Here is a 15,401-nt window from a genome sequence, read left to right as displayed (position 1 = left end):
TCTTAGCAACCACATGGTGATTTATAACCATCTGTGACTTCAGTTCTAGGGATCCAACATCTTCTCTGGCCTCTGTGGGGACGGGGTATGCATGCAGACACATATGCAAGCAAAACACCCACATACATCAAATTCTATTCTATTCTGTTCTGTTCATTTATTGGTTTTTTGTTTTGTTTTGTTTTGTTTTTGTTTTTGTTTTTGTTTTTGTTTTTGAGACAGGGTTTCTCTGTATAGCACTAGCTGTCCTGGAACTCACTGTAGACCAGCCTGGCCTCAAACTCACAGAGATCTCCTGCCTCTGCCTCCTGAGTGCTGGGATTAAAGGTGTGTACCACAACACCCAGCACATAAAATTTTAATTAAAAAAATTTACCCAAGGGGTCTGGGGAGATGGCTCAACAGTTAAGAGCACTTGCTCTCCAAGAGTGAGGAACTAAGTATGAATCCCAAGCATCTACATAAAAAGTTGGGTGTAAAAAATAAAAAAGTTGGGTGTAGCTACACACTAGACTGTCATGCCATGCTTGCTCCCTGTATCTTACTGCTTAGCCACTCAAAAGGCAAGTGAGACAGCTTTAGAATGTTCAAAGGGATTTGCTCATATATGCATATTTTGAAAAGGGTTACCTGTATCTCAGGGTGACCTCGAACTCTCTATGAGCCCAGGGATGACCATGGACTCCTGTTCCTACCTTGTCTTCCTAAGTTCAGGGACTATTGGAAGTACATCACCACATGGAGCAGGAGTTTATTTTGACTTCAATACATTTTCAGGACTTTTATACCTGAGTTACCAGCTATAATTCATTTCCTACAGTCTTAATCCTAAAACATGACACAGTATCAACTTTTTCATGGTTGTACTGGTAACACTTTTTGAGTTTTCCCATTTCAGACTCTTAAGTCTAGAAATTCATTAGAAATGAATACAAGGTAAAAGGTCACAAATAAAGCGTTTTTATACTTTTTTTTTTTTGAGACAGTGCTTTTCTGTGTAACCCTGGCTATCCTGGAACTCCTTCTGTAGACCGGGCTGGCCTTGAACTTACAGAGTGCTGGGATTAAAAGGCATGCACCACCACTGCCTGGCTCAGTTTTCTATTCTTAATGCTTTACAAAATTCAAACATCAATGCTAAGGAAAAGTGTTTCAAGTTAGCAACATAAAGTTGGACATGTACATTACTATAAAGAGAAAGCCATGCCCACCTTGAATAAAAAAGATTGGGGAGAGAGAATAGCAGATGGAGGTAAACAAACAGGGAAGGCACAGGAGTAGGGTCATGGGAGGCAAAGGCAGTTACAGCGGATCTGATAACCTGAGTGGAGTCTCCAGGACACATCTGGCAGAAAGAGAGAATGGACTCCCTAAATTGTTTTCTGCTCTCCACACATATATTGTGGTATTCAAGTGCATACATATGCATACCAGTCATGAAAAATGTAAAAAAAAGAAAAAAGACTGAATACTTTAACAAGCCTTCAGTAGCTAGACCACTGTTGGGTTTCTTGAGGAAGAATTTGATCTAGAAAAACTATAAACAAAAGTTTTGATTGGTTGGTAGGTTTTCTTTTTCAACAGTCTCACTTTCTAGCCCTCCCACTTAAAGCTCAGGCTATCCTCCAGCTAATCACAAGACTAACAACAACCTACCACCTCAGGCACCTGAGTTTTAAAAATACAGTTATGAACAACCACATTCAGCTAGATAAAAGTTAATTTCACAGTACGTGCTAAATTTTATGAGGGAAGAGGTTCTGAGCTTTTAACAAAGTTCTCAGTGTCTTAGTAGCAATTTTCTTCCTTCCTCCCTCCCTCCCTCCCTCCCTCCCTCTTTCTTTCTTTCTTTCTTTCTTTCTTTCTTTCTTTCTTTCTTTCTTTCTTTCTTTCTAAGATTTATTTATACAGTGTCCTGCTTGTAGGCCAGAAGAGGGCACCAGATCTCATTATAGGTGATTGTGAGCCACCATGTGGTTGCTGGGAATTGAACTCAGGACCTCTGGAAGAGCAGTCAGTGCTCCTAACCACTGAGCCATCTTTCCAGCCCAGTAGCAATTTTCTTATAGCACACTCTAAACTAAATGAAATAAAAAATGGTTCCATTTAATTAATAGTCATGTTTGAAGGATTCAGTAATGATATCTTAATAGACTGCTGGCAATAAAACTCAACTGGTAGGGTGCTTACTTAGCATAACAGAGACTCTAGGGTCAATCCCCAGTACTGTCCAAACCAGGGTGGTGGCACACAGGTGTCTGCCAACCACATGGAGACAAAACCAGGTCGAACAGGAGTTCAGAGTCATCTTCCACCTCATCCACCTCCTGATCCACCTGGGTTTAATCAGATCATCTCAGAACAACAGCAGAAGAATATCGTAGTGGGGGCTGGAATGACGCTCAGTGGTTAAGAATACCTGCTATATTTCCAGAGGAACCACATAGCAACCCACATCTCTAACTCCAGTCCCAGGAATCTGACACTCTCTTTTGACCTCTGAAAGTACCAGGCATACATGATACATATAGACATACAAGTAGACAAAACACCTATATACATAAAATATTTTCAAAAGAATATGTTTTTGTGGGTTTTTGTTTTGTTTTGGGGGTTTTATTTTATTTTATTTTCAAGATAGGGTTTCTCTGTGTCACAGTCTTGGCTGTAGACCAGGTTGCCCGCAACTCCCATAGATCTGCCTGCCTCTGCCTCACAAGTAATGGAATTAAAGGTGTGCACCACCACCACAATCTGGCAAGAATATCTTTACTCTAAGCATTAAAAAAATAATACACATAAAGCCAGGTGTAGTGGTGCATGATTTTAATCCCAGCACCCAGATGGCAAAGGCAGGAAAATCTCTGTGAGTTTGACCCTGGCCTCATCTAAAGAGTGAGTTCTACGTTAGCCAGGGCTACAAAGTGAAACTCTTTCTTTAAAACACACACACACACACACACACACATACACACACACACGCGCGCGCGTGCGTTAAAAGGTTATTTTCTTTTTTGTTCCCTTGAGCCTCCATTGGCTTAAAACTCAAGATTTTCCTGCAAGACATCCTAAATCCAAAATTAAAATCATAGGCATGCACTATTATGCTGATTTTATTTCACTTTTAATTAATTCACTTTTTATTAATTTTAATTATGTGTATGTGTGTGTGTGTTTATGTATGCCATATGTGTAGGGGTGCCCTCAGAAGCAAGAATTGTGAAGACTCCCTGGAGGTGAAGTCACAAGCATATGCTGGGAATCAAACGTGGGTCCTCTAGAATAGTAAGATATCTCTTAACTACTGAGCCATTTCTCCAGCCCCCATTGATTTTTATATATAATTAGGTGTATGTGTGTGTGTGGTATGTGCACATAAGTCCATGGAGTCTAGAAGACAGTGTCAGCGTCCCTGTAGTCAGAGTTACAAATGGTGATAGGCTACCTGATACGGTGCTAAAAACTGAACTCAGGTCCTCTGCAGGAACAATACTCACTTCTAACTGCTCAGCTATCTCTCCAGCCTCTAGATATTATTTTTACATAATACACTACAATTGGACAAATACATGTTGCATACTATACAAACTCCCCAAATCTTGTTTTAAGATTAGACACTATCTGTTGTGGTATATTTGTATACTGTATGAAGATATATTACTGTGATTCATTTAGTTAAAAAGCTGAACAGCCAATAATTAGGCAGGAGGTATGGCTGGGCTTCTGGTGATAGAGAGGTCTCTGGGAAGAAGAAAGGCAAAGTCTCCAGCCAGACATGGAGAGGAGGCAGGAGATGGAAGAGAGGTAACGTTATATGGTAAAACATAGATTTAAAAATATGGGTTAATTTGGGGATAGAGAGGCTAAGGGCACTGGCTGCTCTTCCAGAGGTCCTGAGTTTAATTCCCAGCAACTACATGGTGGCTCACAACCATCTATAATGAGATTTGGTGCCTTCTAGCATGCAGGCAGAACACAGTATACATAATAAATAAATCTTAAAAAAAAATATGAGCCAGGCAGTAGTGGTGCACGCCTTTAATCCAGCACTCAGGAGGCAGAGGCAAGCAGATAATCTCTGTGAGTTCAAGACCTGCCTGGTCTATAGAGTAAGTTCCAGGACAGGCTCCAAAAGCTACACAGAGAAACCCTGTCTCAAAACACCATCACCCCCATACTTGTATGGGTTAACTTCAGTTATAAGAACTAGCTGCTTGGGCTGGAGAGATGGCTCAGTGGTTAAGAGCATTGCCTGCTCTTCCAGAGGTCCTGAATTCAATTCCCAGCAACCACATGGTGGCTCACAACCATCTGTAATGAGGTCTGGTGCCCTCTTCTGGCCTGTAGACGTACACACAGACAGAATATTGTATACATAATAAATAAATAAATTAAAAAAAAAGAATTTGGGTCCACCCATAAAAAAAAAAAAAAGAACTAGCTGCTTTCTAGGTCCTAGCCCTCAGGGGCACATCCCATGCCCCCCCCACCTACTGCAGCCCCAGAAACCAGGCAGCAGCATACCCCCCACCCCTGCAACCATCAGCTGCCATATCAGAAGGCCCTACACCTGGAGGAAGAGGTGAGTGTATGCTTTCTAGGCTCTAGCCCCCAAGGGTACATCCTGTGACCCACCACGACTTACCACAGCGCCAGCCAGCCAGCAGCAATATCCTCCCCGCCCTTTCCCAACTATCCCCTACAGCTTCAGTGATCACCAGAGCCACAAGTCCCACCAGCACCTGGAGGAAGAGGTGAGTCTCTGAGCTCCCAGCTAGACAGCCCTGCTCTCTAGGTCTTAGCCTCCTAGGGCACATCTCATGTCCCTCCCCCAACTACTGCAATCCCACTGATCAGGCAGCAGCAGCCCACCCCTACCCCAACCCAACCATCCCCCACAATCAGCAACCAACAAAGTCATAGACCCCACATACACCTGGGGGAAGAGTGACCACTGGAGGAGCCACAGGCTCTACCTGTAGTGACAGGAGGAAGAGATAGGTAGATGGCAGTATAAGAATACATTCAACAACATAAAGAACAATCTGGCAGCACCAGAAACTAGTGGTTCTACAGCAGCAGGACCTGAACATCCCAACGCAGATGAAGCAGAAGAAAATCCTTAAAAATAAATTTATGACTGAGCAGTCATGGCGCAAGTCTTTAATCCCTGGGAGGCACAGGCAAACAGAGTTTGAGGCCAGTCTAGTCTACAGAGAGAGTTCACAAAAAAAAATAATAACTTTATAAAGATAATAGAGGCTCTTAATGAAGAAATAAAAAATTCCCTCAAAGAAATAGAGGAAAAGACAAACAACAATTGGGAGAAATCAATAAATCCCTTTAAGAAAGCCAAGAACACCAAGAAAAAACAATCAAACAAATGAAAGAAACAGTTCAAGACTTGAAAATTGAAATAGAGACAACAGAGAAAATACAAACCGAGGGACTTTTGGAAATGGAAAATATGGGTAAACAAACAAGAACTGTAGATGCAAGCATAACCAACAGAATACCAGAGATGGAAGGGAGAATCTCAGGCATTAAAGACACAATAGAGGAAATAAATTCATCAGTCAAAGAAAACATTAAATCCAACAAATTCTTAACAATAAGCGTCCAGAAAATCTGGGACACCATGAAAAGACCAAACCTAAGAATAATAGGGATAGAAGAACAACAGATTAAAGGCACAGAAAATATATTCAACAAAATCAAAGAAGTAAACTTTCCCAACCTAAAGAAGGATATGCCTATTAAGGTACAAGAAGCTTACAAAACACCAAACAGACTGGACTCAAAAAAAAAATCCCCTCTCCATATAATAATAACACTAAACATACAGAATAAAGACAGAATATTAAGAGCTACAAAGAAAAAAGGCAAAGTAACATATAAAGGAAGACCTATCAGAATAACACCTGACTTTGCTGTGGAATAATGCTCTTGTATCCTTGAAAGAACAACACTCATCTTCATATGGAAAAACAAAACACCCAGGATAGCCAAAACAATCCTGTAGAATAAAGAAACTTGATAAAAGAGTAGATTATTGAATCTACTCTGAAAGGAAAGTGCAAATTTCTAGTACTTGAAAATTATTACCAACTGTTCAAGATAATAAGAAAATGCAGGTTAGTAGTTAATCATCAATTATAATCGAACATTAGGTATGTTTTCAAGGTCAGATATATTTTAGATAGACAGGTCGTCTTCAAACACTCCAGAGATCTACAGAATATGACATTTAAGATGTTTTAATAACATAGGCTCCTTTTTTTTAATGACAATGAGACATGTCGGCTCCAGGCAGCACAAATCTACTTCAGAGAAGATGATGGGAAGTGAAAAAACTCCACATGAAGCTTACTTTCTTTAGGACAAAGTAAGTCACTGGGCAAAAAAAGGTCCTTGCCTCAGCTGCTGAAAGTATGCTATCCTATTGGACAAGCAGGATACAAAACAAAGTGACTCTCAAACACTGCAGAGACAAGGAGGAACAGTCCTTCAGAAAATCCTTTTTCACAGAAAATCTGTCAGATATACTAGGAATGTAGGCCAAAGATGGATGCCCCAATGTTGTTGTGGAACTGTGGGTGACTGTCTAGGCAGTCAGCTGTTTCTATCATTTTTCACATTTTTGGACGTCACTGGTTTGCACTCCCTGCTTACTCAGTTAATAATATTTCCTTCTTGGGTCTCTGAGGGAGTTGAAGACTAGATAGTTATGGTTATAGTTTTCCTTGTTTACCAGATGCAGAAAGTAAATTATGATAGAACATAAATTAGGTACAAGACTTTGAACTCACCAAGATAGGATATATATGGAGTATTTTCTCTGAATTTGTCAAAATAAAAATGGACATTGTTGATGCATTTATTGCCTGTATATATTGAATATAATTAATGTGCTTACTGAATATAGCTTTTCTTTCTTTTTTTAAAGCCCCCTTTTTTTAAGATTTATTTATTTATTTATTTTATGTATGACTGCTCTATCTGCATGTACACCTTTATACCAGAAGAGGACATTAAATCCCACTACAGATGGTTGTAAGACACTATGTGGTTGCTGGAAATTGAACTCTCAACAGGAGAAACTCAAATGGCTAAAAGACAGTTAAGGATTCGCTCAACATTCTTAGCCATCAGAGAAATGCAAATTAAAACAACTCTGAGATACCATGTTACACCTGTCAGAATGGCTAAGATCAAAAAGACTGATGGTACCTAATGCTGGAGAGGGTGTGGAGTAAGGGGAACACTTCCCCACTACTGGTGGGAGTACAAACCTGTACAGCCATTTTGGAAATCAATATGGCGATTTCTCAAAAAATTGGGAATCAATCTACCTCAAGACCCAGCAATACCACTATCATACCACAAGGATACACAATCATACCACAAGGACATTTGCTCAGCTATGTTCATAGCAACATTATTTGTAATAGCCAGAACCTAGAAACAACCTAGATGCCCCTCAACTGAAAAATGGATAAAGAAAATGTGGTACATTTATACAATGGGGTATTACTCAGCAGAAAAAAACCCTGACATCTTGAAATTTGCATGCAAATGGATGGAACTATAAAAAAAATCCTGAGTAAGGTAACCCAGACCCAGAAAGACAAATAGTATGTACTCACTCATAAATATAATAAATAAAGCAAGGCTACAATCTACAACCCCAGAGAAGCTAGGTAAAAAGGAGGACTCTAAGAGGGACAAACATGGAGGGCCCCAGGAAAGGTAAATAGTTAAGATATCCTGGGTAAACTGGGAGGGGGGATGAAAGGGGATGGGGAGTGGGAACATGAGGGTTCAAGATGGCTGAGTTGGGGAGGGATGGAGAGGGGGAGTAATGAGGGATTATCTTGATAGAGGGAGCCATTATAGGACTAGCAGTGGAACCAGGTCTTATCCTGGGTATAAGAACTGGCCCTTTACAGTCCATTCCCTATGGTGGAATACCTTACATACAGGAGGAAGAGGATTGGTTCTGCCTCAACTTGGTATGCTGGACTTTGCTGGCTCCCCAAGGGAGGCTTTAGAGCCTCTGAAGAGTGGATGGAGGTGAGATGGGGGAGACAGGTGAGTGGAAAAAGGAAAGTAAGGATGAACTGGGGCTGGCATGTAAAATAAAAACAAAATTAAAATAAAAAGAAGAGCTAGTTGAGACAAGCCTAAGCCAAAGGCCGACATTTGTAATTAATAAGACATCTCCGTGTCATTATTTGGAAGCTGGTAGGACAGAGAAAGACTTGTCACATCTATCACCCTTATTTTAAATTCATTACTATTTTTATATAGTTCCTGTATTTTTCTCATACTTATCTCAGAGAAACCATTGACAATGATAATGTCATTGAAAAGAATTTAGTATCACTTAATATTAAAACAACTTCTTTATTAACAGCTACACCCTGCCTGACAAAAGTGGGATTCTATTGATTCTACATCAAAAATATAAATAACTCATGTGTCTCCTCTGCATACCAAAGTATGTAGGCATAAGATTTGGGAATCATAGCACTCTAAAGCAGCAATAAACTACTATTTTAATATCTGTAAATGAAACTAATCATGTCTCTTTTTTTTTGTTTGTTTGTTTTTTAAGCAGGGTATAATAGCCCAGGGTGTCTGCAAGCTCCATATAAAGCTTGGGGCTTTCACACATACACCACTAACCCAGTTTATGCAGTGCTGAGGGATGCTAGCAAGCTGAACAACAGCCCCTGACACTACAGTGCTTTAATCTTTGTTCATTTTTGTCTCTGTTTCTGAAACAGAGTCTGACAAGCATTACTGCTGATTAGGTTGCCCTTGCATTTGCTGCATTCCTCCCTCCTCCCTGTGCCTCCAGGGAGCTGAGAATTATGAGCAGGTGCCACCACACCTAGTTGTGTTCTTAGAGATCCAAAAACTATTACTAGAATGAAATCTAAAAACCAAATAATTATTACTTGGGAAACAAACATTATTAACTCCTTAAAGATATTTTTCTAATATGAATAATGGTAAAAGTTTTAACATTTTTATAGATGCTGGCTATATTAAATCTGGAAACTACAACTGAACAAGAGAAAACAGAATTTACTTATTTAGAGACAGGGTTTCCCTATGCAGGACTGGCTAGCCTGGAACTTGCTAGTAAATCAGACTGGCCTTGACCTCACAGAGATCTGCTTACTGCTGTCTCCCAAGTGTAAATGTCAGGATTAAAGGGGTGCTCCACCATGTCAGGCTTAAAAATTCCTTTTAAACAATAATTCAGAATTTTGGAACAGTCCGAATTGAGCCAGGTTCACCACTTTCCAGTCTCATTAATCGAGTGCTGAGTAGCACGAGTTTAGGAGTCAAAATAAGTTCTAGGAATTCATGTGGTTGGTAATATAAATATTAAAAAGACTTTGCTTCTAAATGACTAGGAAGCAATTACAAGGCAATGCTCAACGGCAGAACCTTTCAGCACAGACAGAAAGCAGAGAAGCTTCAAGAACAATGGGGCAGCCCTCAACCTTTTTTTCCCAGCTCCATTGTTCACAGCAGAATGGTCACCACATCTTTGGTAGATAAAGTACGCAGTCAGAGTGATGAGCTACGCTTGGTGTCCTCTACCCTTCAGACACTCAAGGATAACCAGAAAGTGAATCAATGTCTTATTACTTCAAAGAATTTTCACAATCTTAACATGTTATCAGAAATACTGTGGCTTGTCTTTTAAGAAAACATAAGACAACTACAGTAAGTACCTACAATTTCCAAGTTTATATCTAGAAAAATGAAAATGGTTCATTTTCAAGAAAATAATGCTTGGGGGCTGTTAATGGTTAAAAGAGCTTACTGCTCTTGTAGAGGACCCAGTACCATCCCAGCTCACATTCATTATAACTCCAGTCCAGGGGACCTGGTGACTTTTCTTTTGTTTTGTTTTTTAACCCCTGTTGGTACCAGGTACATGCATGGTGCACTTACAAACATACAGGCAAAATATTCATATACAAGAGATAAAAATAAATGCTTTAAAAATTTATTTTTAAAAAACATTTAAAAAAATAAAACAATGCTTTGTCACACTGCTTTATCTGAGACAGGCCCCATTATGTAGCCCAAGTTGGCCTTGTATTCACTGTACAGCTTAGCGTAGCCTTAAATTTGGGGTGGTCCTGCTACACTGACCCTCATGTGCTGAGCAGCTAGCCAAGCGCCGAGCGATGCTGTAAGAGCTCTGAAACTGCATGCTCAGATGAGTACTTACCTGCTGAATAATTTTGGATGTTTTCTGAAGATTTTCTCTGGGAGGAACCTTACCAAATAACTTCCATCCAGGAGCGCTATGAACAACTGATTTGAGTTCCTTCGTCCTTTTTGGAAAAAGGTTTCTGAAACACAGAAAGTTTACACAAATTGTTTTTCCATAACCAGGAAACAGTTAAGTAGTAACTTTTAAGTATATTTATTTCTAAAGCAAATTTAAAATACTTTTAAGTAAAATTATTCCTACTACTTATACAAATATTGTTTAGAACAGCATAACTCAGTTAAGAATACCTGACTTATACAGATGTATTAGTAGAATCAGAAATACAGAATTTTTTTTTCCAGGCAAGAGGTCACCCAAGCTGACCTCCAACTACTTATATAGCCTATGACGACAATGAACTCCTGATCCTCCTGCCTCCACCTCCCAAGTACTGGGTTTATAGGCACATGCCACCATGTTGAGTTATTCACAAAAATGCTGACAAACAAACAATAAGGAAAGGTAAAAGGCATAAATTAAATATATTCACTTTAAATTCATGATTCAGATACTTGACTTCAAAAGCCAAGAATCTTTGAGAGATTAAGAGCTTAGGTAATAATATATATGTGTATATATACACACACCTAAATAATCATTTATTTAAAAATAGTTATCCTATTTTGTATATATGTGTTACACGTCTGAATGTATGCATGTGCACCATGAACATGCAGGAACTTCTGGAAGTGAGAAGAGCATTAGAACCCCTGGAATTAGAGACATAGATGGCTATGAGCCACCATATAGTTGGTGGAAATCAAATCTGAGTCCTTTGTCAGAATAATAAGAGCCCTTGAGGACCCTAAGAGAGACATACATGGATCTCCTGAGTAAACTGGGAGCATGGGGGCAATGGGAGAGAGTTGAAGGGGAGGGGAGAAAAAAGGAGCAGAGCAGAGAAAAATGTAGAGCTCAATAAAATTAAAAAAAAAAAGAGCCCTTAATTACCTAGTCATCTCTCTAGTCCCAGGTATTAGAATATTTTGAAAAATTACTATTTAATTACCTTTAGTAATACTTTTTAAAATATTTGTAATAAAAGTACATCTACTGCTGTCCCACCGTTATTAATTGCTTTTCCTAAAACAACTATGTAACAAAGCTTATTGCAGAAAGGCCAGCATGTAATTATGGAAGAAAGTTGTCTCTCATGGAAGATCTAACAAAAAAAGAAGAGGAAGATGAAGTGAGAGAGAGACAAACAATTCACTCATGTGCACAAACCTATCCACACACTTGTATATATGTTTAACAATTTAAAATTAAATATTTTGGGGGAACAGAAGCCAGGAGCAAATCTAGTCCCAGAAGCCAACCCAGTCCCAGGACACTAGCAGATCAGGATTGAGCCAGTAACTAAATCCAGAGTCAGCGATCTCCACCAGAACAGGTTCAACTCTAAGCCAGGGAGTTCTGCAGGAGAGGATCCACCGGGATTTACAGAAACAGGACACAGCCAGCAACCTAAGCCAAAGTAGGCCTGAGACAGCAAACTGCAAGTGAGCAGAGCAAGGCACAGGAGCACTGAGCTATCTCCAGGAACACCGAGTAACCAACAAGGTAACTAGAACTGTGACGCTGACTGTACCACAAGGAACAACCATCTGAGCTTTGGATTCACTGGCACCTAGAAGATATTCAACAGAATCTCAGACAGCCCCAACCACACATATTAGAGGAAAAGATGAATAGAAAAAGGTGAGATCACATGCTATACCACAAAGAGCAACACAACACCAGTAAACCTAAAGACCTTACAAGAGCAAGACCTGAACAACCAAATATGGATTAACCAGAAGAAAATGAACTAAAAAATAACTTGAAGAGAATGTTTGAAATCCTTAAAGATGAAATGAGAAATTCCCTTAAAGAAATTGAGGAAGGGCTAGAAAGATGGCTCAGAGGTTAAGAGCACTGATTGCTCTTCCAGAAGTCCTGAGTTCAATTCCCAGCCCCCACATAGTGGCTCACAACCACTTGTAATGAGATATGATACCCTCTTCTGGTGTGCAGGCTTACATGCAGGTAAAACACTGTATACATAAATAAATATTAAAAAAAAGAAATTGAGGAAAAGACAAACAAAAAATTGGAAGATATCAGCAAATCACTTAAAGAAAATCAAGAAAAAGAAATCAAACATATAAAAGAATGATGTGGGAGTGTCATATATCAATCTGTTGATTTCATTGGTTAAGTTATAATAAACCAACTGCTTGGCCTCAGCTTGGAACATAGATGGGAGGAGTAAACAGAATAGAATTCTGGGCGGAAGAGGAAGTGAGGTCAGACTCTGCTCTGCTTCCGGAGAGAGAGCCGACAGCTCGGGAGCAGAGACGCCATGCTCAGCTCTCCCAGGCAACTCCAACACAGGATGGACATAGGCTAGAATCTTCCCGGTAAGCGCACCTTGGGGTGCTTACACACATCATTAGAAATGGGCTAGTCCAGGTGTGAGAATTAGCCTGTAAGGGCTAGAGTTCATGGGCCAAGCAGTTCTTAAATGAATACAGTTTGTGTGTTGTTATTTCGGGCATGAGCTAGCCAAGCAGCCGGGGTGTTGGGGACGCAGCCCCGCCGCTCTTATTTCAACAAAAGAAACTATTCAGGACTTGAAAACTGAAATATAAACAGTAAAGAAAACACAAACTGAAGGATTTATAGAAACAGAAATCATGAGAAAAAGATCAGGAACCATAAACACAGGCATGAACAGCAGAATACAAGAGATGGAAGAGAGAATCTCAAGCACTGAAGATAAGAGGAAATAGACTCATCAGTTAAAGATCTTCACTAACTCCATCATCACACAGAGGTCTGATCTTCAAAATATACAAAGAACTCAAGGAATTGGACACCAAAAGAACACATAATCCAATTTAAAAAATGGAGTACAGGCCTAAACAGAGAACTCTCAACAGAAGAATCTAAAATGGCTGAAAGACACTTAAAGGAAATGTTCAGCATCCTTAGCCATCAGAGAAATGCAAATCAAAACAACTCTGAGATTCCATCTTACACCTGTAAGAATGGCCAAGATCAAAAACACTGATGACAGGCCAGGCAGTGGTGGCGCACGCCTTTAATCCCAGCACTTGGGAGGCAGAGGCAGGCAGATCTTTATGAGTTTGAGACCAGCCTGGTCTACAAGAACTAGTTCCAAGACGGGCTCCAAAGCTACAGAGAAACCCTGTCTCGAAAAACCAAAAAAAAAACAAAACAACAACAACAACAAAAAAAACCCACTAATGACAACTTATGCTGGAGAGGTCGTGAGGAAAAGGGAACACTTCTGCATTGCTGGTGGGAACACAAGCTGGCACAACCTCTTTGGATGTCAGTGTGGCCATTTCTCAGAAAATTTAGGAAACAACCTTCCTCAAGACCCAGTAATACCACTTTTGGGTATATATCCAAAGGATGCTCAATCGTGCCACAAGGACACATGCTCAACTATGTTCATAGCAGCTTTGTTTGTCATAGCCAGAACCTGGAAACAGCCTAAATGCCCCTCGACCAAAGAATGGATAAGGAAAATGTGATACATTTACACAATGGAGTACTACACAGCAGATAAAATAACAACATCTTGAATTTTGCAGGCAAATGGATGGAGCTAGAAAACATTATTTTGAGTGATGTAACCCAGACACAGAAAGACAATTATCACATGTACTCATTCATAGGTGATTCTTAAACATAAAGCAAAGAAAGCCAGCCTACATACCACAATCCCAGAGAACTCAGACAACAATGAAGACACTAAGAGAGACTTATATAGATCTAATCTACATGGGAAGTAGAAAGTAGATAAAGACAAGATCTCCTGAGTAAACTGGTAGAATGGGGACCTTGCGTGTGGGTTGAAAGGGGAAGGGGAGAGGCAGGGAGGAGAGCAAAGAAAAATGTAGAACTCAATAAATATCGATTAAAAAAAGACTGAATGAAGGGAAACAATGTAGGGGCTAAAAGAGAATATATAAAATACTTATGAAACCCAACATGAGGTATAGTGAATTCACACTAGTAAGATACTTTTAGAGTCAACGTACTTACATGAATGTAGGAGGCCACAAGTGTGGAGGCCCAAAAATGTGAGCCTATTTCCATCCTGACAGATGGTCAGGATATGCAAGCATACTTCTGTTTCTTCTTCTGTAATATGAGGTTACCTGGGGGAAGGGTTGCCTTCAGGACACTTGGTCTAGAGTAGTTTCTCAGCCTAAACAACAGAATGCTAAGGACTTGATGTCTCAAAGTGTTAAAGCAAGTAACTGATGGAGTTGTCCTTTGTATTATGTTAAAGAAGTGTTTTGTTGTCTTCTTCCCTCTTTCGTATTGGGGTACAAAAGTGTATGGAAAATCAAATGCAGGCCATCTCTCTGGAGTGGGATGGGCAACATACAGACAGACAGACACAATAAACATACACACAGAGAGACTGTCTTAGTTATATTATAGGGTTTCATCAGTGCTGCAATGAGACACCATACCCAAAGCAACTTTGGAAGGAAGGGTATTTTCAGCTTATGTTTCCACATCACTATGCATCATCAAAGGAAATCAGGACAGGAACTCAAGCAGGGCAAGAACCTGGAGGCAGGAGCTGATGCAGAGGTCATGGAGGAGTGCTGCTTACTAGCTTTCTCCCCATGGTTTGCTCAGCCTGCTTTTTTATAGAACCCAGGACAACAGTCCATGGATGCCCTCATCCACAATGGGCTGAGCTCTCCCACTTAAATCACTAATTAAGAAAATGTCCTACAGGCTTGCCTACAGTTCTATCTTATGGAGACATTTTCTCAATTAAGGTTCTCATCACCTCTCAAATGACTCTTGCTTGTGTCAGGCTGGCATGAAACTATGCAGCACAGAGACAGACACAGAGAAACCGAGACTGGGAGAGATTCTGATTTATTTTTATATATGGATGTTTTGCCTGCATGTTCGTCTATGCATCATGTCGTGTCTGGTACCCACAAAGGCCAGGAGAGGACATCAGATTCTTTAGAACTGTAGTTACAATGCTTGTGAGCCTCCATGTAGGAACTGGGAACAGAACCTGGATCCCTACAGAAGCAATAAGCACTCTTAA

The 15,401-nt window shown here is 40.0% G+C and overlaps 1 protein-coding gene across 2 annotated transcripts in view; it reads right to left on the bottom strand.

Annotated features, from left to right (window-relative positions):
* The window catches only part of Tbc1d12 (TBC1 domain family member 12), a 71,083-nt gene that overhangs the window by 39,121 nt on the left and 16,561 nt on the right, over nt 1–15,401 (bottom strand). Inside the window, exon 2 of one of the 2 annotated variants that reach the window (XM_050159156.1) lies at nt 10,259–10,382. In XM_050159156.1, the coding sequence (XP_050015113.1) occupies nt 10,259–10,382 (124 nt within the window). Of the gene's footprint in view, nt 1–10,258; nt 10,383–15,401 lie in introns of those variants that run through there. The other variant, XM_050159163.1, reaches the window with a different exon arrangement.

The sequence above is a fragment of the Alexandromys fortis genome, unplaced genomic scaffold (assembly GCF_014885135.2).
Source record: "Alexandromys fortis isolate MF-2015 unplaced genomic scaffold, M_Fortis_MF-2015_v1.1 scaffold_10, whole genome shotgun sequence".
Lineage (NCBI taxonomy): Eukaryota > Metazoa > Chordata > Mammalia > Rodentia > Cricetidae > Alexandromys > Alexandromys fortis.
The sequence above is the reverse complement of the archived record's forward strand: the minus strand, read 5'-3'. Positions and strand labels throughout refer to the sequence as shown.